Below are 27,698 nucleotides of genomic sequence, written 5' to 3' on the forward strand. Positions count from 1 at the left end.
TATCACTGTTTTCTATGTCTTCCTAGTTCTTAGCACAAACACTGTATTCCTAAGTTTACTAGTGTCTCAAAAGATAGGAAGTGTTAGGAAGCAAAACAAGAGTTGTGTCAAGTTTATAAAATATTGTTGCTGAAAATTGTTGGTGGTAAACGATCTATAAAATCACTGCTACTGTAACCAACCATTGAAGATCTAAGATGTAACGACCCGACCGTTCGTTTTGAGAGAAGTAACCCTAAACCCTATTTATTGCTACCTCTATTTCATTATGATGTTATGTGACTTGCTGGGAGGTTTGGTTTTTGGTTTCGGAGTGAAATGGGACACATAGTCCCTAAAATGAAAGTTTAAGTTGTAGGAATTAACCGCAGTTCGAATTGTGTGAAGACGACTCCGAAATAGAGTTTTGATGGTTCCAGTAGCTCCGTATGGTAATTTTGGTCTTAGGAGCGTATCCGGATGTTGATTTGGAGGTCCGTAGGTCGCTTCGGTGTTAATTGGCGAAGTTGAAAAATTGGATGATTTTTGAAAAGTTTGACAGGGAGTGGACTTTTTGAAATCGGTGTCGGATTTCGATTCCGGAAGTTGGAGTAGGTCCCGGGGTTCCCAGTTATAATTCGGACTAAATCTTGAACAAATTTTGGACTTGTGAAAATGCTGAAGCTCCAAGTTCTTGTGTCATCACACATGTGGAGAGATTGGCCGCAGGTGTGGACTCGCATGTGCGAGAAATGGAGCGCAGAAGCGATAATGGTCAGTCCAGGCAGGACTCGCAGGTGCAGAATAGTTTTCGCAGAAGCGGCTTTGCTTCTGTGGTAGGGAGATACGTAGGTGCGAAGCTGGCTTGGCCCAGCTGGAATCGCAGGTGCGAGGTGAGGACCGCATCTGCGCGTCCGCAGATACGGAGGTTCGATCGCAAAAGCGACTTCATTGGGCAAAAAAAGCCTAATTTCGAGGGTTTGATTTCACTTTGATTTTTGGACCTAGAGAGCTCGATTTGTGGCGATTTTTCGAGAGATTTGCAAGGAAAGTATTGAGGTAAGATTTCCTAACTCGTTTTTGATTAAATTCTACTAATCTATCTTCGATTTTTTCATTTAATTAAAGATTTGGGTTAAAAAATTGGGGGAAAAGGTGTAAAAGTTTGTAGACCGAATTCTTGAGTTTTGAAAGGCTAAATGAGATCAGATTTGAATAATTCTTGTATGGTTAGAGTCGATATCGAATGGGTGTTCGATTTTTTTATAATTTTGGTCGGGTTCCGAGACGTGTGCCCGGGGTGACTTTTTGGAGCGATTTTTCAAGTCTTTGCTAAAGTCATAGATTTATTACTTAAATTAGTTTCTTATAGTTATATTTATAGTATGTAATTGTTTTGGCTAGATTCGAGCCAATCGGAGTTGAAAAACCGAAACAAAGGTCTTCATATTGATTGATTGAGCGAGGTTTGAGGTAAGTTACGTGTCTAACCTTGTGTGGGAGAAAATTTCCTTATGATTTGGTACTGTTATGGTAAATTGCAATACGTGAAGGCTGTGTATGCGAGGTGACGAGTGCGTACTCGGGCTAAATATTAAAATCCGGTTTTTGCTAAATAGTTCCTTTTATTTCCTTAATTGAGTTAATCTAGCACGTGTAGTCGTCATGTTTAGCCTAGTGTCACATGTCTACGCGTCTTATCGCTTACTTGTAATTTATGCAACATGCTTAGTTGAATTACTTGTTTCTCTGATTTCTTATTCAGTCTTTACTGTACGATTTCTTGTTGTAATTTCATTGTTCCATTGGTTATGTGTTGCATATTTACTTTTGGGACTACGAGGCGGTACCTCGGGAGCGCCTCTGTTGTTTACCTCTATTTGTTGTGCTGTTGTTGTTGTTGTTGTTGTTGTTGTTGTTGTTATTTCGTAACTTGTAAGAATCTTGTTTTTCCTCACGTGTTGTAGTTGTCTTCTTGAATCCTGTGTTGTTATCTTTCTATAAATTCTCATTGTTCACTTCTCAGTCATTTCATTATACTATTATATCTTCTGCCTTATTTTTTTTCAGTAGGGCCCTGACCTGACTTCATCACTACTCTACTGAGGTTAGGCTTGGTACTTACTGGGTACCATTGTGGTGTGCTCATACTACACCTCTGCACATCTTTTTATGCATATCCAAGTACTACTTACCAGACCAGGTACGAGTGAGTTAGCTCGTACGTGGAGACTTTAAGGTACATCTGCCAGCGTCCGTAGACCTCGGAGTCTCCCTCTATCTTTATTATGTTATTTTCCTCATTCCTTATTAGACTTTGATGTATAGAGATATTTAGTATTTTTCTCTTTGGAGCTTGTGACTTATTTCTACCGAGTTTTTGGAGTTGTGACTATGTTGAATCGCAGTTTTTATTCATTACAGATGATGAGGTTACGTTGAGTTTCAGCTTTATATTTAGTTATACCGCAAATTGTTAGACTTACCTAGTCTTAGAGACTATGTGTCGTCACGACATCCTACGGATGGAAATTAGGGTCGTGACATAAGAGAACCCTTTATGACCCGCGGGAACTGGATGTAGGTGAATCAGTATAAAACTTTTGTGTTCTCAGCCTTAAAATTCCTTGCAATTTAGTTTCACCGTTAATCAAACCTGCTGATAAAGCTAAGTCAACTAAGTCTCTTCTAAGTCGATTAAGTTTTTTAAATTAGCTACAATTCACCCCTCTTGTACTTTTACTCCCTCCGTTCTAGTTTATGTGAACCTATTTCCTTTTTGGTTTGTTCCAAAAAGAATGACCCCTTTCTTTTGGAAACAATTTTGCTTGAACTTACAATTCTATATATCTTTAATGAGAAGTTTTTATAACCACACAAATACTTTGTGCCCCTTTTTGACTTGTTTAATATCACAAATTCCAAAAATCTTCATTCTTTCTTAAACTCCGTGCCCAATCAAACAGATTCACATAAATTGGAACAGATGGAGTAGTATATATGTTAGGTAATGAGTAACGTAATATATAGTCATACATCTTAATCATATGACTATAGAATATTTGCGCTTAGCGTTTATTAGTTACTTTCAACTAGAATATATTGGAAGTTGAGAAAATCCATAAATCTAACATGTTGCATAACACTAGATTTGAGCTAATGGGAATAGGCTTTACTTTAGTAGTGGGATCTTAATCTTAATTACTGGTATACATACCTCTATCTGTAAACGTATTTTGACTAATTTCAGTTCTATAGTATAGTAATAATTTGGTGAAGACTAAATGGACAGTAGTTTGCGTAATTGCGTGTACCAACAGTTCGTATCTCAGTGAATTTTCAATTGATGTAGCTAGCATGGTTATTACAACTGGAAGGAAACCACAGCCAAATAATATTATTCATTTGGAATGTTAAACAGAGAAATATATTCAAATTGCATGCGAGTTGATCATGACTAGTACTAACCTCGGATTAGAATTGAAAATCCACCGTCCAGACAGATGTAATTCCGAGCCCTTTTGTTTCAAACTGCTATCTGTTACGTGACTTGTATCTCTAAAGCCACATGTATCATTTCTGCTTCTGTGCAGGATTTGTACTCCCATCATTGTTATAGGAACAGTAAGTAAACACATATATCCAAATGTAAAGTTTGGATATGTTCCAACTTCCTAGTGTGTGTTGTGAAATTAGGTAGGTAGTAGTTACTAACTGTCGAACTGTAGACGCAATTGACTTGATCCATGATTATCTTTTTTATCTATGAATTAAGACCAGACACGATAATGACATAACATCCTCCTAGTTTAATTTCATCCCTATGACCCGCATGTTTTCCGATACAGATAGTGCCGTAAAATCTTATCTATATGGATAATTCTGGTCGTGCATAAGCTATGACTCGACCATTCTGCATAAGGAGTACACATCCAAGTCCTGCCAACTCGAGAAGGTTGGGCCAAGCCATGCGAAATCTAGTGCCGTTGAAGCAGATTGAGAATTTGATGGAGCGGACTCGAGTACATCGCTTTGCCCCTAACCTTAACCGTTTGCCTCTCCAAAGGACAAATCTCATTTCTGCCTTAAAATGAAAATATTGAATATAGTTTTCAGTATTACCTAATCCAGTTTTTAATGGATATACTGGCTCATCTTTGTTTACCCTCAAAATCGGATAACAATTGAATTTATACGTGGTTTTCAAGATACTTGATCTAACTTGATACAAGATGAGAAATTAGATTAATATTGAAATAAAAGATGAAAAGGTAAATGCAAACCACACAAGTTGAACAATCTTATCCTTGAAGGTTGATCACCCTCGAGCTAAAAATGCTTTAATCGATGTCGGAACAAAATGATGAGATAATAAGAACTAGAAATAACAGTATATTGCTTTGGGATGCGTATTATAATGTACTTTACAAATAATCAGACCCCCTTTATATAGTAAAGGAGTCATACTTTAGGTACAATTCTATATAAGGTAAAAAATCTCATGATTCGCTAATTAATCGATTTCATTGATACGTGCCGAGATTCCCGCCGTGATATCCGACCGGTTACGGATATCTCGGCCTTCCGTTATTTTGGTTCGATAATGTTTTCTTGAGCAAATTCGGAGTCGTCGTCAGTTCCGGGGTTACGGACTCGATAATCTTGAAGACGCGTGTTCTAACCTCGTGCCTAGGTTCGATGGAACCCAGAATCGATCTTCAACCCATTATGTTTCATCTCCGATGTGTTATGTAATAGATAAGCTCGGTTTCTACCGTACACAATATTATCATACAGAAGTTTCGTAACATTTTTCACTAAGATTCTTTCAACCTTCCGTCAATCACCAAGATTCTAGCAAATAACCAAAAAGAAAAAAACTTATTCAGTTGATCATTTAATAACATATGCTATAGCTTTCTCCTCTTCGGTATGGGGCACTAATTTTAAATAAGATAAACGTCAACTCATACTTCTTGGTGCGGCATGGTTCTACAGTACAGTGTGGTGGTCATATAATATTAGCTAAGGAGAATTTCCAATTATATATGGTATTAAAATTCATATTTCATTGGGAATAATTTAGATTAAGAGAACAACAGAAAATAAGAGACCGAAACATCAATTTTAGGCTTAGAGACATTGACACTAGGCCTTCCCACTCGATAAAAGTTAACCTACGGTCTACAAGTAATCCAATTCCAGACACGACACGTTTAATTAATCAAAAGTATGAAAATCTAAAATTAATTTGTAGATTTTCATAATGTCGAATACAATGACCCACTAACAACTATTGTAAGTATATACTTTAGTCAACGGAAGCAAGCTGCTTCAATTGGATAACTACCATGCACGCATTTCTCCAAGTAAAAAAATAGTCCGAAATATATACTTAAATAACTCAAACATTGAAAAAAGTCTTGGTCATGAAAAACGCTAAAGCTCCTTAAATAACGAGAACCTAGAGTTTATGGGAGTCTTGAGGATTTCTGAAATGGCCCCTTTATCGACCTGTTGGCTTTTAATTGAACTATTCGTGATCCCAAATGGATTTCTAAAGTGGTTTTATCTGAGCTTCTATATCCACCCTTTTCTTCTTGCTCTCTGCCAACTTTTCCTTTGGATCATAGTTTTGCTCAAATTTCTATTAAACCTCATCTTTTTTGTCTATAGGATCTCTTGTTTCTTAATTCCATACGTTCTAAGATTGCTGAAATGCTGTGTCCTCTATTTCAGGAAGTACTTCATCATATCAAATAGAAATCCAGTCCCCATAGAAGAGGATGAGGAGTACTATGACATACCACATCCAGAAAACCAAAACGAAATCGTCCTTTATAGGAGTTTGAACATGAGAAGTAAACCTAATGGCACAGTCCCTTTGAACGTGAGAAATAAATCGCAGGACATGATCTATGTATATGATTTTCAAACTAGAGTTTCTCAAATGTTCGCTAATAATCACAATATCAGTTCATTACTTGAACCGAATCGCGGTGAGTCCATGGATTTTGAAGAACATGAAGAGGATCCTAGTGAAGTAGTTGACGGTTGTTCATCAGTCATTTCTTCTGTTGATGAAGAAATGAATATACTTGATAATTATACCGTCGGTTTATCTCCATCGAATGGTCCAATTTTATCTGATACAGAGCTAGAACTGGAGTTTTCTCCATCGAGTTCTGCTTCCAGTTCTCCACCAGGTAATAATCCAGGGCAGAACGAATATTTTCCATCTCCTATTAGCTCTAATTCGTCTCCATCGGATTATGGTACGTCGAACCAAAATTTTCTGTCACTTAGTAGCTATAACAATACGATGGCAATGGATCAGCAACTGGTTTACAAAAATCGTGCAGAAGAAGAAGATTTACTGTACCAGAAGTATGCTGAAAGCATGAGCTGGTTTGATATTCTCAATCATGACAGATTATCTGCCATAAGTAAGTTTTTCGTTTTGCTCAATAACTTCACAACAAAAAAAAAAATTTCTTCATTTTATAGCCAGGTTATTTGACTATTCGTCCGGATATCTGTCATCTCCCGACCAACATATAAAGAAAAATGACTTAGCATTTTTTGTCTCTTCTTGGACTGAACCGTTGTCTACGACGAGTTTCTTTTGCTTTATTGACCATAAATTATCCACACCATTGGGTGCACATTTTTTAATTTCTTTATCTTTTTCATTATTTTTCTTCAGACAGCTGTAAGATTCTATGTAGTTAGTTAATGTGCTTAAGTATATATACTTAACAAATATGTGATTGTTGGGTTGTTTAGGTGCAGTACTAAGAAAGCAGTTGTCAAGTCCTAATTCATTTGAGTACGAAATGAAGCCTACAGATTTGCCAGTCCAATATATTTCATGGAGCAAAGTAGCAAGAAAAAGACTTCTGAGAAGCTTAGAGAGTGACTTAGAGTTAGTTTATGTGGCACAATCATGCTTGTCATGGGAAGCACTTCATCATCAGTACAGAAAAATAGAGGCTCTTTGTTGTTCAGCTTCACAAAATGGTGTATTTTATGGTAATATAGCGGCTAGATTTCAGAAATTTCAAGTACTTCTAGAGAGATTTGTTGAAGATGATAGCTGTGGAGGCAAAAGGCATTTGAATTATGTTCACAGAAGATTTTCCCATAAGAATCTCCTCCAAGTTCCAGAGGTTTCTGGTAATTTTTGCTACTTCATATTTTTTAAAGAGTTTAAGTTTAACTTCTATATATGCATTATTCACAAAGAATCTTTACACTATCAAGTTACTTTAAAGATAATTACATTAATTGTTCATAAAAATGAAGGTATATATCCAAATATATATAACATAACTTGTTAAAATATATATATATATATATATATATATATATATATATATAGTATGACGGTATATATAAGGCAAATCATTTGTTTAAACCTTTTCTTTATCACTTTATTAGCAAGAGAATTAAAATATATAGAGAATCTTGAAGAATAATAGCGGGCCTTCGATTTCGATTGTCAGCGATCAGTATATATCCCCTAATTTAGACTTACATCATTACATGGCAAGTTGGGATTTATTAGTACGAGCGCTTATCTATTTCCTACGTGTAACGACTAGATTTTCGTTTCTTCTAGGAGAACTAATCAACTCTTTGATAGAACTACTACATTAAATAATGAGTGCTTATATATTGTGAAACTTTATTATCAAGTTGAATAGACCTGTTAGCAGTTGGCTGTTAGCTAGTACAATTTTTTTAACGTTTAACTTATATACATAATTTTTTAGTGTAATTTTTTTGTTACACTATATTGTCAACCAAAAACATTATATGGGATATAAAAAAAGTCACCTGCTATAACAGAAAAAGATGACCCGGTGGTGTAAAAAATATTCTTAAGCCGAAAGTGTATAAATTAAGCTCTTTTTTTATACGAGTATAGTGTACGCAGACCTTACCCCTACCCTGAGGCAGAGAGGCTGTTTCCAAAATGACCCTCGGCATCCAAGAACTCCCCACCTTGCTCTTGGGGTGACTCAAACTTTCAACCTCTTGGTTGGAAGTGGAGAGTGCTTACCATCAGAGCAAACCACTGTACATGCACTTTAAGTAGATATTAATTAGTAGTATTAAGGAGATCTAAGTCGACATTGGTTTTGTCCTGCTGCTAAAAGGGGATTAATGGCATTCAATGAGCTGACTGATCATTGACTATAATCTTCGTTTAATAAATAATTAATTAAACTCAATCCCACCTAACACTACCTAAATAGGTCATTTTGTCCCTTGCCTTCTCACCAAAGAAATTAATGAAACATCTTCCAATATTTTATAAGTTTCTCTCGTATTGCAAGCTAAGTCCAATCCGTTACTAAAGAAGATATATTGTTCGTGTTAAAAAAGAACACGCCGACAAACAAAAAGAAGTGGAAATCTTTTCCAGTAGTCGCGGGACCTTTTAAGATATTATTTTTTCTAATGACTTCGCAGGATTTGTAGAAGCAAATGAAAGACTGAATGGAGAAAAAAGCAAGGCAGTAGAAGTGCTAAAGGCCATAGAAAAATGCGTAAATGCTTTCTGGTTTTACGTAAGAACAGATAGCAAGAAGACCTTATCATGGAAAAGGAACAACATTTTGAGGAATCATTCGTGTGTAGAAGATCCCAGAGACATATGGCTGCTACATGACTTGACTAAGAAACTTCAAATGGTAAGCTTCTCACTCTTGGGTCTGTTTGGTACAATGGACAATATTTTTTGGAAAATAGATTTTTAAAAGTAAGTTATTTTCTGGTGTTTACTGTCATGAAAAATATTTTCCACAGGAAGAGGGAAAACAACTTCGTATCACTACTTTAACTTTGTGTAGAAAACATTTTCGTTCACAATTTTTTCAATCCTTAACTTCATATACATTTATGATCAAACACTTAGTACACATTAATATCAATATTTAATAGTTAAATATTTTACCAAAATATTGTCTTCCTAATATATTATGTTACTTATTTTTCTCTGAAAATATTTTCCTCTGATCCAATCAAATACCAAAAAAATATTTTCTAGAAAATAAGTCATTTTTCGAGAAAACACTGTTCCTTCATACTAAAAACACCTCAAATCCATTCAGATTTATAATCTAAGTGAATAATTAGTTGAGATGTTGAGCAAGAACTCATGACTCGAATTAATGATTTTTAATTTATATTTATCGTGAAGAAAGAGCTATGGCTGAAGGACGTCAAGGGTAAGAGAAAATGCTGGCTGAGAAGAGCAATAAGGCCTCAACAATTAGGAGAATATTTTACCAAGATAGAGTATGTGTTTACATTGATAGACATGAAGCTGGTGTCGAGGGTTCTCCATATGTCCATCATTTCTACCTCTCATCTCAAATGGTGCCAACACAAGCTAAGAAATTTAGAGTTCAAAGATGGTCAGATTTTAAGGACCCCCACTACCCTGCTGTTTCCATCCACTTGATCAGACCATATTTTTCTATAATTATAAGTTTTGCTTCCTACGGAGAATTTAATTTCTCCCACTAGTTTGTGAATATTGAAGCGTAGTTGTTCTTCTACCAAGAATGGCATGTAAATATAATAATATTACTATAAGCTTCTTTTTTTAGGCGGCTCTTTAGCTTTTTTGTAATCTTGAATGTTAAAGAATGAATGTAGTCATATACCTTAAACTATACATAGATAGTATAATTATAGGGATTGATAATTAATCTGTAGCATTTTTCTCTTTATTTCTTTTCATAATTAGGGATTCCCTGTATAGTCTCTTTATTCCTTTCCATAGTTAGGACTCCATGTACAGTTATATATGTTTGTTACTCTATGGAATAGAATATTGATTTATTCTCTCATACCTTATTTATTACATGGTATCAGAGCCACCAAGGCTCAAAACTTTGCTCGAAAAATCGAATCCCTTATCTGTATTAGGAGAAAGGGTTCAGTCTCATTTTGGGCCACCCTCGGAGTGACTGGTTTGCCTCACATCCACTATATTAGGAGGTGGAAGAGGATTTTCGGTCTAGAGACAGCATCTCCGACGACTACGTTGTCAGTGCGTGATCTCACGTGCCACTTTTTAGTAAGCTTTTATTTTTTGGTTGTGGTCAGATATGGTGAAGTTCCTTTTGTTTACTGAATTTGTGAACTATTTAGTAAGGTTTAGTGCTGGATAGATAACTCATGGCTAGTATGGCTACGACTCCTAGTCCATCAATCTTGGTTTCAAATGAGTTTATGAAATTCCTTCAATGTCATAAATCAATAATGAAATCTTCTTCAGTTACTGCTTTTGGTGGGTCAGATAAAACATATCTTATCACCTCTTCAAACAAATAGGTGATTGATTCAAGTGTCATAAATCACATGACAAGTAATCCAAATATTTTTTTTAGTTTTCGCTCACATAAATCACCCTCTCCAGTTACGGTAGCTGATGGATCAACTTGTAGTAGTGTTGGAACTGGGACTGTTAAATCAACTTCCTCTATTACCCTGTCATCTGTATTAAGTTTACCTAACTTGGCCTTTAATTTGATTTTTGTTAGTAAAATCACCAGAGACCCTAATTGTTGTGTCGCATTCTTTCCCGATCACTGTCTATTTCTAGATCTTACAATGAAGCAAGTTATTAGTAAAGGATATTTATCTAGTAATCTCTACATCCTTGATGAATGTGAGTCACGGCCTGCTGCATGCTTTAGTGTTGTGTCTCCTTTTAAAGCACATTGTCGATTAGGACATCCCTCTCTATCTTTGTTTAAGAAGCTCTGTCCTTAGTTTCAGAATATTTCTTCATTGGATTGTGAGTCATGTTGATTCACAAAACGCCATCGCATCTTATTAGGTCCAAGGGTTAATAAGCGAGCTGAGTCAGCTTTTGAATTAGTTCATTATGATGTTTGGGGATCATGTCCTGTTGTTTTCAAAACTGGGCATAAGTATTTTGTCACTTTTGTAGATGATTTTTCTCGAATGACTTGGATTTATTTTATGCAGAGCCGCTCTGAAGTATTTATTCATTTTTCCGTCTTCTGTGTTGAAATTAAAACTCAATTCAATGCTTCAGTGCATATTCTAAGGTGTGATAACTCTAAAGAATACGTATTAGAGTTATTTCGGTGTTGCATGAGATAACATGGTATACTACATCAGTTTTTATGTGTTGACACACCCTCTCAAAATGGAGTTGCTGAGAGGAAGAATAGGCATCTGCTTGAGACAGCTTGGGCACTTTTGTTCCAAATGAAGTTTCCTAAACAATTATGGGCTGATGTGGTCTCTACGGCTTATTTTCTAGTTTATCGCATGCCATCTACTGTGCTTGGTGGTGATATGCCTTACGGTTTTCTCTTCCCAAATAAGACATTATTTTCGGTAGAACCTAATGTCACGACCCAAAACTACGTGACCGACATCCGGCACACTATCCAACCCGGGAGAACTAAAGTGTACAAGAATTCCTATCTATATGCAAAATAAATATATGTGAAAGTCTTTTTGAAAACATAATCATTTTAAATGATTAAAATAATACATGAAACAAAATCTTTAAATGTATTATTTTTCAATAATTAAAATATACGAAAGAATAATAATATTTCTTTCATGTATGCCATATGAATAACTATCGATTACAACTCCAAAAGAATAACAACCATCTATGGAATCTCTAAGACACAAGATGAAATAAATACTTGGGACAAACTCCAACCAAAAGTAAGTAAGATCAATATGAAGGCTGCCACGGAATAGAAGTGGTGTCTTGCTATATGCCTCGAAAAGAGAGTCATCCTACCCCCATCCGTTCATCACGTACCACGTCTCACCCTGAAAATATGTAAAGTAAGTGTGACCCTAGAAAGGGGACCCTAAGGGCTGAGTACACCACGATGGTACTCAATAAGTATCATAAACTCTCTCTAACTTAAGTTCTTGGGACAAGGCTTTACAAAAATAATACAACCAGCATTTGATATAAAACGATAAAAATTATATCAATTCATTATTCTTTGTCATTTCAAATGAAAAGACTTAAAAAATGTAAATCATGATATAAACTTTTAAATCATTTATATAGACAAATAAGAATCACGCAAAACCACTTCAACTTCATTAAGTCATTAAAATTCTCTTTGACTCCTTAGGCCGAAATATAATAAAATTATCTTTTATCTTTTCACCCGGAGTACTATACCATCACCGACATAAGAAGGTCAACTAGGTTATGTACCTAGCGGTAAGTATCATATACCCTACTTGCTCAGGTCGTCTCATCGCAGTGTCATACGAATCGACTCAGCCATACTATTAATAGCAAAAAATAGCACCCTCCCAAGGAGGATACTCTGTCATAGTTGATGGTAGGCTATAAGCCCGTGTTTTAGTCATTTATTATACTCTAATTCACTGTATTTTACTTATGTTGAGCTTTAATTAGTAGTGGTTCGCATTTATTGTGTGTTTTATGCCGTGTAGGAGTGATTCCGAGTTATTTAGATGTTGCGGAGCAAATTCGAGCTATTTGGAGCTTTGAAATCTAAGTAGAAACCTAAGGGATTAAACCGGGATCGCGTTCGGGGGTCGATGACCACATCCGGATGTCAAAAATTTGGGAAACAAACTTACTCGAAGAAAAATGCACAATCGTGCCGCATGGGGCACGACATGGGGCGGGGCGGCAATGCAAATTATGCCCAGAAAGTATTTTGTGAAGTGTTCTGGAAATTACCACAAGCGCACCGCATGATGCGGCGCGATAGTACAAAAATATTAGAGTAACTTTCCATTTCCGCTAAAAAGGGATAATTTCGTCCGGGTTTATTGAGGGATGGCTTAAATACACGGAAAAATACTATTTTCGATACTTTTGATACAATTTTGACCTAAGGAAGCCAAGGAGGCTAAGGATGAGTTGGAAGAACACAAGAACAAGGATTACATCATTTCTTCCTCACTCAAGATCCGAGTTTAGATTGAATCTATATTTTTTCTATACTTTAATTACATTTGTGAAGAACTTCTCTATGTCTATGGAGTAGATCCTTTTGGGTTTTGATGGATTTGGTGTATTGATGATTATTTGTGGATTATAACTCTATTTTTATGTATTTGAATTATTTTTGGAAGATTTAATTTTTGCATTTATATTCATTTATTCTTGTAATTGAAAGAGGCATAACTTGTGATATCTTTGCATTATATTGTTGGTTTAGTTCCATAAATTCTTCTAAATAATCGAAAGAGGCTAGTTGAATTATTGATTAAACCTAGTTAGGAGGATAATCCGGAGAGGTTCTCCTAAAGACCAATCCATTACGCATTCTTGCATATTTTTAAAGAGCTTAAATTTGTTCATATTGTGAGGTTGAGACTTAATCGAGAGAGGAGTTTCTACTAAACAATTGTACTGATAATTAAGTGAATTCGAGAGACTCGCTTGAACATTAGAAGTAAATTATCTAGAGTTAGATCCCGAATAATTATCTTGCACCTATCCTATCAACCCCTATTTTCTCTCATTGATAACTTCCTTGCTTACCTTTGTTGTGGTTTTCATTAGTCAATAGCTTTAGGTTCTTAGTTAATTATAGTTAGAAATCATATAAATCTTCATTGTTGATTCGCCTGGATAGCAATCAAGCTAGAAACTACGAGAACACTATTTAAATCCAATCTATGTGGACACGATATTATACTATACTATCTTTGACTAGCGAGTACAATTTAAGTGTGTGTTTTGCGCTCGTCAAATTTTGGCGCCATTGCCGGGGAATGGCAATCAATAGTGTTTGAAATAGTTTGTAGTGCTAATTCAGGAATTATTTTTTTTACTTTTATTTTGTTCTTCACAGGTTTTTCTTTCATGTGCAGGCAACATGTTAAGTCTGTGGTGTATGACACGATCTTCTTCTAAGGAAATAATACCCTACAAACCAGAATTGAAAAAACACATGTGACAACTGAGGAAGGAGAAAGAGTTCACTGTAAAGTACTTGGGGCAACCTTCAACCCAAGAATACATGGCTAATAACGGTGACAACGAGGTAGAGGCAGCTGCAAGAGAGGCAGCGCAACATAGAGAAGAAGCTGCAAGGATAGCAGTTGAGGCAGCCCATAGAGTTGCTGAGGAAACTGTCAAAGACAATAGGAGTCGACGATTTAATCTAAATCGACCCTTGATTGAAGACCAGTTCGAGAATGCGATACCAAGGCCTGGTAAAGTATTGGGTGACTATGCCAGACCAGTCTACAATCAAGGATTGTCAAGTGTTAGACCACCTCCAATTGCAGCCAATAATTTTGAGTTGATGCAAGGTTTGCTTCAAACCACTCAAAACAACGCATCTGATGGACTTCGAGGAGATTATGAACACCTTTCAATACAATGGGGTGTCACAAGATGCAGTGTATTTGAGGGCATTCCCCTTTTTACTTAAAGATGATGCGAAGCAATGGCTTCGAAGCTTGCCAAATGGGTCAATTAGAATATGGGAGGAAATGACCAGAAAATTTCTTGATAAATATTTCTCCTCAGCTAAGACGGGAAAGTTTAGAAGAGAAATCCATAACTTCTGCCAGAAAGAGAATGAAACTGTTTTTGAAGCATGTGAGAGGTTTAAGGAGATAGTTAGAAGGTGTTAACATAGCAGAATTGAACTATGGATACAACTCCAGGATTTTTGAGATAGATTGACACCGGCCTCGCGTAGAACATTGAGCAATGCAGTTGGAGGCCCTTTTATGAAGAAGACTCCAGAGGAGATAGTTACAATTCTTGATGAGTTATCCGAAGATGCTAATCAGTAGCCCTCTGAGAGTGTGGAATGAAAAAAATCAACTGTTGTTCACCAAGTTGATGCTACCACATCTGTGCAAGTATAACTTGATGCTTTGGCTAAAGAAGTACGAAAGCTAACTGTAGCTTCGATGCAAAATGTACACCACACAGAATGTGATATATGTGGAAGAGGACACCCTACTCATAAGTGTCAAGCCTCAGCTGAGGAAGTGAATGCTGTAAGAAACTATAATTCTAATGCAATTGGTCAAAGGCACCCCGGCTTTTCATAGAGTTCACCTGGGGGTACTGCAAATGCATGGCAACAAAACAATACCAGATTCCAGGAACAAGGAGCTCCAGGTTTCCAAAATCAGCACAGGCATCAGTATCAATCTCAACAGTCGAATCAATCCAGTATGGAAGATCTTATGAAGACCTTCATTATCAAGACAGATGAGAGGCTAGATGCCCATGATGCATCTATCAAAGAATTGGGTACATCTTTTCGAAGCCTGAAAAAATAGGTTGGGCACTTAGCTACTCTAATATCTGAGAGAACCCCAGGAACACTCCTAGCTGATACAAAAAGAAATCATAAAGAGACAGTAAATGTTGTAACTTTGAGAAGTGAGCAAGAGTTGAAAGATCTCACCCCCAATCCAAAAAGATACGAGACATGAAAAAGAAAGCGGGGAGCAGCTGAAGAAGGGTGTCGAAAAGAAGAAAGAAGGAAAATCGAGAAGGGAGAAACCTGAGGCGAGCAAGCATATGCATGTGCTTCCATTTCCCCAAAAGCTAAGTAGAGAAAAACTGGACAAGCAGTTCGAGAGATTTCTAGATATGCTGAAACAGGTTCATGTAAACCTACCATTCACAGAAATGCTCTCACAAATGCCGGCTTATGTCAAGTTCTTGAAGGAGGTCCTGACAAAGAAGAGGAAAATAGAGGAGACCTCAGTAGTCAAGCTCACAGAGCATTGCAGTGCAATATTTCAAAACAAACTCCCCCAAAAATATGGAGATCCAGGGAGTTTTACCATACCTTGCTCTTTAGGTACTACTAATTTTAATAAGTCTATGTGATTATGGTACCTCAATTAATCTAATGCCTCTATCTATTTACAGGAAACTAGAGAAGGAGATTGGAGAGATAAGGTCTGTACCAATATCTTTACAGCTGGAAGACCAAACGACTCTAATACCCGAGGGAATAATTGAAGATATCTTAGTTCGGGTAGATAAGTTTGTATTTTCTATAGATTTTATAGTGTTAAAGATGGAGGAGAACAATGAGGTCCCCCTCATCCTAGGAAGACCATTCCTAGCAATGGGTAGAGCAATATTAGATATACATGAGAGGGTGAGGAGACTGTAACTTTTGAGATGAATGTAGAAACAGGGGTGAAAAGGGATAAGCTAGCGGCTAGTTTTGTGTAGAAAGTGAAGGGCGTGAAAGAGAAGGCTGAAGTGAATGAGAAAGATAAGTGTGGGGTGTACCCCAAGAAGGCTGGAAAGAAGCTATCTGCATGGATGTGTACACTAGTTCAGGCGTAAGGGATGGAGCCCAACTTCAACTCAAACACCGCCGGGTGCAGTTAGTTTTTTTTTTTTTGAGTAGGAAAACTTGGGTTGTGATTTTAAATGAAAGCAATATCTCTTAAATTTATTATGCCTAGAGAATAATAAGTGCTTTAGTTGTGACGATTAGGCTTAGTTTTTGGCTCTTATATAAGTACCTTAAATTGTATGATCTTAACTTTGCTTAGCTGCTTTGACTAGAGTGTCTTGATGAGTCCGATCCTAAGTGAGTTATGTGTCATGTATGTGTGAGGTTTTGGGTATTCTGTGCAGTGCATTTGACATTTAGAACTTGGCCGTGTGTTTGCAAAGCGAAATAGTAGTTTTATTTAGTCTTGGAAGTGATATAGGTATTTCTTTATTGATCCAGTTATATGTTTTTAACCACCTACATGTTATGTATCGTAGTTGACCCCTTTGAACCTGTAATCCTGTTTCTTTGGCAACCACATTACAAGCCTTACCCAATTATTTAAATTAACCATATATTTGAACCTTCTTACCTCTCACGAGCACTTGAAATTGTTATAAACTTTGTAAAAATTAAAGTGTGGGGTGTTGGTTTGGCTTTTGAGTGGAGCTATTGAATTAAGGAGAAAGGTACATTGTTTTGAAAAAGTAAGAACCACTCAAAATTTTGTGGTAATTCTTAATGTATTTATGCTTTAAAAAGTTGGGAGTTGACATATATTGATGTAAGGGTGGAGTAATGGCTTGAAAAAAAAGTGTGGGATTTTGAATGGTCAATTGTATGTAAAGTGCTTAGGGAGGTATAGTCAATATATCTGAATGTATCTTACCCGTCCCGCAGCCTACATTACAACCAAATAAAGTCCTATTTGATCCTTAACTGAATGAGCTTAATTAGTAGAGTAGTACATTACGGGCAAGCTTATGGTATGTCTGTTGTGGTACATGAATGTCATTTCTGAGAGTGAGTGAATTCTTTCTATCTTGACTTCCTAATTGTTCTTAAACTTTATTATATGTGGAACTACTCTCTATTTTTGTGTGAGGGCACTTGATTCACGAAGTAAAGGTAATGTCGTTAACCTCTGTGTTAGAGCAAGTGAGCGGGTTGTGAAAAATACGTGGTGTTGTTGAGTCAAATCTTGAGGCGAGGATGTTACGGTATTGTGCTTAATCTGTTTCGATTATTCTTGGTGTGATGAGTTAGGAGAGTTGTTTAAAAAGGTCGTGTCTATGTGAAGTGCAATTTAATTGCTCAAGGACGAGCAATGGTTTAAGAGTGGGGTATTCATGGTAGGCTATAATCCCGTATTTTAGTCGCTTATTGCACTTTAATATACTGTACTTTACTTATGTTGAGCTTTAATTAGTAGTGTTTTGCACTTAAGTGTGTTTTATGTCGTGTAGGAGTAATTCCGAGTTATTTAGATATTGGGAGAAAATTCGAGCTATTTGGAGCTTCGAAGTCTGAGTAGAAGCCTAAGGGATTAAACCGGATGTCAAAAATTGGATAAACAAACTTACTCGAAGAAAAATGCACAGCCGCGCCGCATGTTGGATAAACAAACTTACTTGAAGAAAAATGCACAGTCGCGCCGCATGGGTGGCGCGGTAGTGCAAATTATGCCCAGAAAGTGTTTTGTGAAGTGTTCTGAAAATTGCCACAAGCGCGCCACATGATGCGGCGCGGCATGCGGTGCGGTAGTACAAAAATGTTAGAGTAACTTCCCATTTCCGCTAAAAAGGGTAATTTCGTCCAGGATTTATTGAGGGATGGCTTAAATACACGGAAAATACCATTTTCGAGACTTTTGATACAAGTTCGACCTAAGGAGTCCAAGAACGCTAAGGAGGAGTTGGAAGAACACAAGCACAAGGATTTCATCATTTCTTCCTCACTCAAGATCCGATTTTGGATTGAATCTATGTTTTCCTATACTTTAATTACATTTGTGAAGAACTTCTCCATGTCTATGGAGTAGTTCCTTTTGGGTTTTGATGGATTTCGTGTATTGATGATTATTTGTGGATTATAACTCTATTTTTATGTATTTGAATCGTTTTTGGAAGATTTAATTATTGCATCTATATTCACTTGTTCTTGTAATCGAAAGAGGCATAACTTGTGATATCTTTGCATTATATTGTTGGTTGAGTTCATAGATTCTTCTGAGTAATCGAAAGAGGCTAGTTGAATCATTAATTAAACCTAGTTAGGAGGATAATCGAGAGAGGTTCTCCTAAATACCAATCCATTACGCATTCTTGCATATCTTCACATAGCTTAAATTGGTTCATATTGTGAGGTTGAGACTTAATCGAGAGAGGAGTTTCTACTAAACAATTGTACTGATAATTACGTGAATTCGAGAGACTCACTTGAACATTAGAAATGAATTATCTAGAGTTAGCTCCCGAATAATTATCTTGTACATATCCTATCAACCCCTATTTTCTCCCTTTGATAACTTCTTTGCTTACCTTTGTTGCGATTGTCATTAGTTAATAGCTTTAGGCTCTTAGTTAATTGTAGTTAGAAATCATATAAATCTCTATTGTTGATCCTCCTGGATAGCAATCAAGCAAGAAACTACGAGAACACTATTTAAATCCAATCCCTGTGGATACGATATTATACTATACTATCTTTGACTAGCGAGCACAATTTAAGTGTGTGTTTTGCGCTCGTCAAAGTTTGGCGTCGTTGCCGGGGATTGTCAATCAATAGTGTTTGAAATAGTTTGTAGTGATAATTCAGGAATTTTTTTTTAAATTTTTTTTTTTACTTTTATTTTGTTCTTCACGGGTTTCTCTTCCGTGTGCAGGTAACAAGTTAAATCCGTAGTGTATGACACATTCTTATTCTAAAGAAATAATACCCTACAAATCGGAATTGGAAAAACACCTACAACAACTAAGGAAGGAGAAATAGTTCACCGTAAAGTTCTTGGGGCAACCTTCAACCCAAGAACACATAGCTAATAACGGTGACGACGAGGTAAAGGCAGCTACAAGAGAGGCAGCGCAGCATAGAGAAGAAGCTGCAAGGATAGCATCTGAGGCAGCCCGTAGAGCTGCTGAGAAAATTGTCGAAGACAATAGGGGTCGACTATTTAATCTAAATCATGTGGACACATGACTAACAATGATTTAATCTAAATCATTGTTACTGGGAAGGAAATCATGTGGCAGATTCCTTGGCCAAATATGCAATAACTTTGGATGATGGATGCATGTACTTTCATGAAGCTGACCTCCCTAGTGAAGCTAGAGGAGCAATAAGGATGGATAGAATGCAAATCCCCTCTTTCAAAATTAAAACTACTAAACACTCAGGGTGGAACTTTGATCCACCTTCGGATAGTGCTCTCACACATGGAGGTATGATAGTGTTATCGTCTTACGCTATACAACCTCATGTTGCATAGTGCCTTGGGCACAAAGTTATAGTTGCATCATAGATGTGCCCCACTGCACACCATCTTTAAGTTTCGACATCATCACGTATCAAGGTTTCTACTTAATGTTCAGGATAGGTTTTGCTACTTCTGTACTAAGTTTTGCGGAGGTTTTGGTTTATGTCCCCCTCCTTGTATTTTGTATGATATTAATATACATGTTAGGGGTTTATGCCAAAAAAAATATAATATTTTAGTACATGGAGATATCCGTACCCACTTGTCCCTACAGGTACGGACACACATATATATAAATAACTCATGTCTTAACCCAAATCATGCTCTTAGAGAAAGTCCCTCGAGAAAAATAAGTTTAATCAACTTACCTCAATTCCAAGCTTCAAATTGACTAAAATGCTTAAATGTTGACAAAAAACTGATATCTACATAATGAACTCATATGCATCAACGACGCATTATGGCAATACCAACTAAGTCAACTAAGTGTCCAACACTTAGGTCCAACTTCACAACTCTAGTAAAAATTCATATTCTCATCATAGATGTCGATACTTGAGTTGTTAACTCTAATTCTCTCATTTTGAGGTCAACAACACTACTCAATAGTGAATTGCTCACAAGCTTATAAAGAGTAGAATTTAACTCATTTTTTTACCAAATCAATACTATTCATCGTCTTCTTCGCTTAGCTCAAAAATGGTGAAGAATTATATATTTTAGGTCTTATTCAATCCATGGAATACTTTAGTATTATTAACTAAATAACTACCAAACAAATTAACAAAGTTTACAATTTTATTATTCACCATCTTCCTCTTTCAAGAACCCTAATTCACAATACATATTTTCAAAACTCATGTAATACTCCAAACAAGTAGCATTTCTTAAACCACAATCTCATCCACATACTTAAACCATAACTGTATGCAAGTATAGAGTAGACAAATAACCTCGTGAAGTCAAAATCCTAACTAGGGTTCACTTTGTATTCTTGACAATTTGGACCAATTCCTATGGATTTCAATCCATGTAAATATTAATACTAGCATTAATCAATGTTAATCTTTCACAAAAATATCATGAAACTCACCTTTGAAGTATATTTGGGTTGGGATACTCCACCTTCTCTCTAGAACCCATGACTTAGCCAAAACTATCATCTCTTTCTTTCTCCCCGAACTCCCCCTATTTTATAGCACAGGGTTCTGCGTGGGTGGCTGCGTGGGCCATGCAGCCTGTGTGGGCCACGTAACCTGGCCATGCAGCTTGAGCCCTTTCTTCTCCTCTTCCTCCCTTCTTCTGGAATAGGCCACGTAGCCTGCGTGGACCACGCAGGGCTTTCGTGATTTTTCTGATCTTTTTTATTTGATTTTCCAAAGTTATTTCCTTAGGCACTTAACTTAGGGACCTGCGAGCCTCATGACCTTCATATCTAAGTATTCCAATGGACTTGTTCCACTCGTGCTAGCCTTGCGTTATATCTAAATTGTATTCTTTAAGCTTGAAATAAACCCGAATCATTTGCAAAAACATACGGGGCTTTACACCTAAGGTATTTGGATGCACATGTTATGTTTGAGATGTTTGACCATCCGTTACCAAGTTGGATGCCTAGGCGTTAAAGTTTGTTTTCTTGGGCTATTCTCGCCTCCAGAAAGGGTTTCGGTGTTATTCTACTAAGCTTGGCAAATATCGGGTGTCAACTGATGTGGTATTTTTAGAGACTACATCATTCTTCTATGCACCTCCCATTTCTACAAGCCAGGGGGACGAAGATGAGTGGCAAGTATATAAGGTTACTCGTGCTTTGATAGAACAACCAGATGATGTTTCTCATTAACCTAGTTCTTCTATTGAGCACCAATCGACTATTGTGCCTTCAGCACCTGCTCCGACTGTGTTAGCAAGACCGCCAATTGTTCAAGTTTATTCGTAGAGGTGAGAGATGAATGATAAATATCCTACAACAATTCCTTCTCATCCGATCCTCGTCTGCCTGAACCTACAGAATACCTTTACCATCCTATTGCTCTTCGCAAAGGTATACGTACTTGTAAAATCCACATATTTCATTACTAATTTTGTTTCCTATGACCACTTATCCTCTACGTCTAGATCTATGATTACTTCTCTATACTCCATATCGGTATCCAAAATAGTAAAGGAGGCTTTGAATCATCCTGGATGGGCTGATGCAATGCTTGAGGAAATACATGTCCTAGAGGATAAGAATGGGAAAGGAACCAGTGGGATGTAAGTGGGTCTTCACGGTTAAAGTTAATCCAGATGGTTCTGTGGCAAGACTTAAGGCTAGACTTGTGGCTAAAGGGTATGCTCAAACTTATGAGGTGGATTATTCTGACACCTTCTCGTCAGTTGCCAAACTCACTTGTGTCCGCTTATTTGTTTCTTTAGATGCTTACAAAAATTAGCCTTTACATCAGTTGGATATCAATAATGTGTTCCTGCATGGTAATCTTCGGGAGAAAGTGTATATGGAGCAACCACCCGACTTTACTGCTCAAGGGGAGTATGGGAAAGTCTGTCATTTAAAGAAGTCCTTGTATGGCTTGAAGCAGAATCCTCGAGCTTGGGTTGGAAAGTTCAGTGAGGTAGTTCAGGTGTTTGGGCTGAAAATGAGCAAATGTGATCACTCAGTCTTCTATCGGCAATCAGCAACTAGCATTATTCTCCTTGTTGTATATATTAATGATATTGTTATCACAGGAAGTGACTATGCGGGGGTCTCTTCCCTCAAATATTTCCTGCTTACCAGGTTTCATACAAAAAGACTTAAGCATGTTGAAATACGTTTTGGGAGTAGAAGTAAATAGAAGCAAAAAGGGAATTCTTTTCGTCCCAGAGAAAGTATATTCTTGACTTGCTTGCAGAAATGGGAAATTGACAGCTAAACCCAGCAGTACTCCAATGGTTCCTGATGTGCACCTTATGAAAGATGATGGTGATCCTTATAATGATCCAGAGAGATACATAAGGTTAGTTGGAAAATTAAACTACATCACTGTGACTCGTCCAGATATTGCTTTACTGTAAGTGTTGTTAGCTAGTTCATGTCCGCAACAACGATCAAACATTGGGTAGCTTTGAAACAGATTTTATGTTACTTAAAAGGAGCTCATGGACTTGGCATATTATATATCAATCACTTCATACTCGTATTGAGTGTTTTGTAGATGCTGACTGGGCTGGATCCAAAATTGATAGAAGATTTACTATAGGCTTTTGTGTCTTTGTTGGAGGGAACCTGGTATCGTGGAGGAGTAAGAAGCAAAGTGTTGTATCTCGATCTAGTACAGAATCTGAGTACAGAGCTATGTCACAGTCTATGTGTGAGATTATGTGGATACATCATCTTTTGACTGAAATTGGGTTGGAGCATCCAATACCAGCAAAACTGTAGTGTGACAATCAAGTTGATCTTCATATAGCGTCAAATCTGTTGTATCATGAAAGAACTAAGCATATTGAAGTTGACTGTCATTTCATTTTCGAGAAGATTCAACAAAACTTGATCTCCACTAGCTACGTGAAGACAGGAGAGCAACCAGCTAATTTGTTCCCAAAGGCGTTAAATAAAACTCGAGTGGATTATCTTTGCAACAAGCTGGGCATGATCAATATCTATGCAACAAGCAAAGTACGTACGCTCCAAGCAACCATCAACAACAGAGGGAGACAATGCAATATTCTAGGAAACCCCTCCGGACTTTATTTTTCATGCTTTCAATAAAGATAGATCGGGGACAATCGCTATGCGATCTACCCCTATGCTATGTAATAACTAAACTTATTATGCTTTTTAATATAAAGTATTCCTTTCATTAGAAAAAAAAATATCTATGCTCCAGCTTGTGGGGGAGTGATAAAGAATAAATGTAGTCATATTCCTTGAACTATACATAGATAGTACAGTTATAGGGATTGATAATTAATCTGTAGGATTTTTCTCTTTATTTCTTTCCTTAGTTAGGGATTCCTTGTATAGTGTAACACTCCTCAAATCTGTAGAAGTTTCAAAACTCGCTAAATATAGAATTTAATTTTTTTTAATCTTAAATTATACTTCTATTACAGATTTAAACTCTTGTGATTGATTTTTGAGTTACTTCTCTATTTATAAATAATTAGATATACAATTAGGGGAATATTAATAATTTTAATATTAGTAATATTTAAAAGTGGGTATCATTAATTATTAGTTAAGTCAAAACAAAACAAAAAGAGAAAAATAATAAAACATAGAATTAAAGCCTTTGGAAGGGTCAGAAACGTACGTTTTTCAAAAAGCAAAGGCTTAAAGCCTTAAAGCAATACATAACATAAGTTCTGTTTAGTCACGCTAGCAGGCGCATAGAAAAACGCTTAAAGCCTTATACGAACAGAGGCAGCCAGAAATTGCTCACGCACGGAAAATTCTAGGGTTCTTTACAACTCACTTATTCTTGAACTCAGGTATATAAAATTTTCTATTGTCAATTATCCTATAATAGTAATAGGTAAGAGTTGAGTAGTTAATTCCCTTCTTCCTCTGTATCAACAGTAAGTTCCATGTTTAGGTGTGAAATTTTTAAATTAATTTAAATGCATTGGTTGCTGTAGAATCAATTGTTTGACAGGTATAAATTGGATTGGGGCCTACGTATTGGCTCAAGGAGTTTTGAAGTGAGTTGATATAACCCTTTACTAAAGTGGTTTAACTCACAAAAGCACGCATACAAGGTGTTTGATGAATTGTTTAAAAGAGTTTATATGTACTTAATTGGAGCGAGTGAGTACCTATTAACTTGGAATTATTCTAGCTAAAGTTTAGATGATTTATTATGATATATGTGCATAAATTTTCAGATTTTTGTGTTATTCTTATATGCCATTTTCATGTTGAAATTTCATGAATAAGCAAGAATCTTTAGATATACTTTTGAATATTTATTTCATTCTTATGTCATGCTTTACATTTAAGGATACCAGTATGAGTATGTACAGGATGTTTCAGAAAATATTTAGACTTGAAACGTCACAAGAAGAAGTTTTATAAAGAAAAGATTTTTGGGAGTATCCTCTAGTCTGAGAAGGGGTCATCGTCCAGGCCGAGGGTCCTGATCAAGGCGTTGACTTCCTGAAACTACTTGTGCTAAAGTAGGGAGCACACGAGCCGAGAGTCTCATTGCTGAGAATTTTCCAAGCTAAGGTATGGTACATGAGTGCTGAGAACCATGAAACGAGTGGCACCTCAAGGATTGGGCCTATTCGATCAGGTTGGGATCGAACCCGTACCGATCACACGGTGACTAAGACATAATTAAGTCAGGATAGTTGAAACTCCCGAACTATAAAGTAAAGTATTTTTTTTAAGAAAGAAAAAGAAAATAATTTCTTTTAGAATATTCATAAACTGGTATATTGCAATTATTTTAGAATTGTTCTTAGAAGCTTTATGTTTCCATGTCTTTAGAATCTTTGCTCGTAATGTATATTTTATTAAAATTTTGTCCCCTGTCGTTGAGACTCACTGAGTACAATGGATCGTACTGACGTTCTCTTTTGGGAACCTACTCTGGTCTGCGGTATAACGCAGGAACCGATTTTGCAGGCGAGCAGGCTATGGGTTAGAACTTTCCTCTCTTCCAGTGTTATTGGTGAGCTCCGTTTTTGTTCGTGAAATATTTCTTTGAGTCATATTTATGTAGTTATATTTCTTTGTTTACTTGGAGAACTAGCCAGGCAATCTCATGTCCTGAGCAGTGCGTCAGTTTATCAGTAGAGGCTTCATAGACACAGTCGGTGGATTAAGATTCAGATATTTTTGATAATAACATAGCAGTATTTTAGTAGTTACTATGAATAAAGTTTTGGAGTTGGTTTATTTTAGATATTTAAATTAATTAAAAGTATTTGGTTAAAGTATTTCCTTTGTTGCATATAAAGTTTGGGGTTATAATAGTTTTGATAAGCACGGATGGTTCGCTCGATCAAATTTAGCGACCGGGTGCCGATTACGGCTTATTCAGAAAATGGGTTATGACAACCTTGGTATCAGAACGGCAGGTTTATGGAGTCCTAGGGATCTATGAATCCGTGTTAGTAGAGTTTTGTTTATGGGCATGAAGCGCGCCATACTTATAAACAAGAGGCTACAAGCATTTAGGAAAAGTCTCATTTTTTTCATACTTTAGATCGTGCAATAGAGCTTACCTCTAAGAAATTATCTAATGTATTTGTTTCTCCAAAACTCGCAGAAATGGCTCGTACTCGCAACTCTGACACCGACACTCAGGATGCTGCTCAAGAAACTATTGCTACTATTATGGCTCAAGGTAGAACAAAAAAGGCTTCAACTCAGAAAAGGAAGGGTAAATCCACAAAGGGGGTTCAAGTACCCAGGGTTGAACATGAAGAAGGGGTGGAGCATGATGATCCAGTACCTCAGGATCCAGTGCCGCCCCCAACAGTAGCTCCAGCTCAGACAGCTATATCTCCAGAGGTGGGTCAGATGTTTAATGTTGTCAATGATGCTATGGAGATGTTTAAAGCCTTCATGGCCAACCAGAACGAGAGAAGAGATGAGATTCCACCTCAATCAAATAGACAGAACAATTCCGAGTCCTCAAGAGTGAATGAATTTTTAAAGTTGAGTCCTCCATTGTTCCATGGTACTATAGCTGATGAAGATCCAATGTTGTGGCTGGAGGGTGTCAAGAAAGCCCTCCAAGCGATCAAGGCATTTGATGATGAAGCTGTGGAGCTGGCTGCTTACCAGCTTAGAGATGTGGCTGGTGCTTGGTTTAAGATGTGGGAAAAGGAAAGAGATGAAGATGATGGTCCTCCTACTTTGGAAGAATTTGAAGAGGCCTTCATGACTAACTTTATCCAGGAAGAGGATAGGGAAGCTAAGGCTATAGAGTTTGAACAGCTCAAGCAAGGGAATAAAAGCGTGCAAGAGTACTACATGGAATTCATAAGGTTGGCTAAGCATGCTCCCCACATGGTTAAGATAGAAAAAACAAAGATTCGTAGGTTTGTTGGCAGTTTGGCTTACCACATTAAGGATACGACATCAGCCGCAGCGGTAGGAATGACAGCTTTCTCCTCTGTTGTGGGATTCGCCAAGCACTTAGAAAAAGACAGACAACAAAGGAGAGAAGAAAAAGAGCATAACAAGAAAGCCCGGACAACGGGCAGGTTTAATAGTACATCCAGAGAAGGTGGAAGGGGTTCCTCCAATAAGGAGTCATTAGCACCAGCTCAGTCCAGTCATCAGTCAGGTGGTGGGTCTTCCTTCAGACGTACTCAAAGATATGGAAACCAGTCTTGCCAAAATCAGAATTTTAGGACATCATCCTCACATAGCCAGAGTTAAGCAGAGAAACATTCACAACAACAAGGTCTTTGTGGAACATATAAGCGGCAACATTCAGGTCAGTGCAAGCTCGGGTTTCATGGTTGCTATCATTGTGGAGACATTGGTCATATAAAGGCCAACTACCCAAAGTTGTGACGTAATTTCATTGGAGGATCAACTCGTCCTTCTAGTTCCTCAGCTACTACAGTTGCACCACCACTGGCTCGTGGTTCTCATAATCAGGCAGGGCATGGAGCAGGCAGAGGTGCAGATCGAGTTACTCAGGGAGGGGGACAACCCCATTTGTTTGCTACACTTGATCGTCTGAGTGCAGAGGCATCTGTAGAAGTTATTACAGGTATACTTCTAGTCTGCTCACATAATGCTTATGGCATAATTGATCCAGGTTCAACGTTTTCGTATGTGACTTCATACTTTGCAATTAACCTCGGGCTAGAACCGGAATAGCTTAGTGAGCCATTCCTAGTATCTACTCCAGTTGGCGAGTCAGTGAAAGTCATAAGAGTCTATAGAGGTTGTATAGTTTCAATCCAAGGTCGCAGCACCGAGGCCGATCTCATAGAGTTAGAAATGGTGG

General features: G+C 37.0%; 1 protein-coding gene and 1 pseudogene across 1 annotated transcript; one reads left to right on the forward strand and one right to left on the reverse strand.

The window, feature by feature from the left end:
* Window positions 1–5,443: 5,443 nt before the first annotated feature.
* Window positions 5,444–9,729, forward strand: LOC107812615 (uncharacterized). Its single transcript, XM_016637758.2, has 4 exons — window positions 5,444–6,425; window positions 6,766–7,155; window positions 8,458–8,678; window positions 9,188–9,729. The coding sequence occupies exons 1-4, from the start codon at window positions 5,453–5,455 to the stop codon at window positions 9,449–9,451; spliced, it is 1,848 nt and encodes a 615-aa protein (XP_016493244.2). The 5' UTR covers window positions 5,444–5,452; the 3' UTR covers window positions 9,452–9,729.
* Window positions 9,730–14,538: 4,809 nt separating this feature from the next.
* Window positions 14,539–14,637, reverse strand: LOC142172211 (small nucleolar RNA R71; annotated as a pseudogene).
* Between the last annotated feature and the right edge of the window lie 13,061 nt (window positions 14,638–27,698).

Source organism: Nicotiana tabacum, chromosome 17 (assembly GCF_000715075.1).
Source record: "Nicotiana tabacum cultivar K326 chromosome 17, ASM71507v2, whole genome shotgun sequence".
Classification (NCBI taxonomy): Eukaryota; Viridiplantae; Streptophyta; class Magnoliopsida; order Solanales; family Solanaceae; genus Nicotiana; species Nicotiana tabacum.

What these genes read in the sequence shown, in the direction of transcription:
- LOC107812615 (XM_016637758.2), top strand. Translation starts at nt 5,453, where the DNA reads ATGGGAGTCTTGAGGATTTCTGAAATGGCCCCTTTATCGACCTGTTGG. An exon ending in TGACAGATTATCTGCCATAA is followed by an intron (nt 6,426 to 6,765) that starts GTAAGTTTTTCG and finishes TGGGTTGTTTAG; the next exon opens with GTGCAGTACTAAGAAAGCAG. An exon ending in CCAAGTTCCAGAGGTTTCTG is followed by an intron (nt 7,156 to 8,457) that starts GTAATTTTTGCT and finishes ATGACTTCGCAG; the next exon opens with GATTTGTAGAAGCAAATGAA.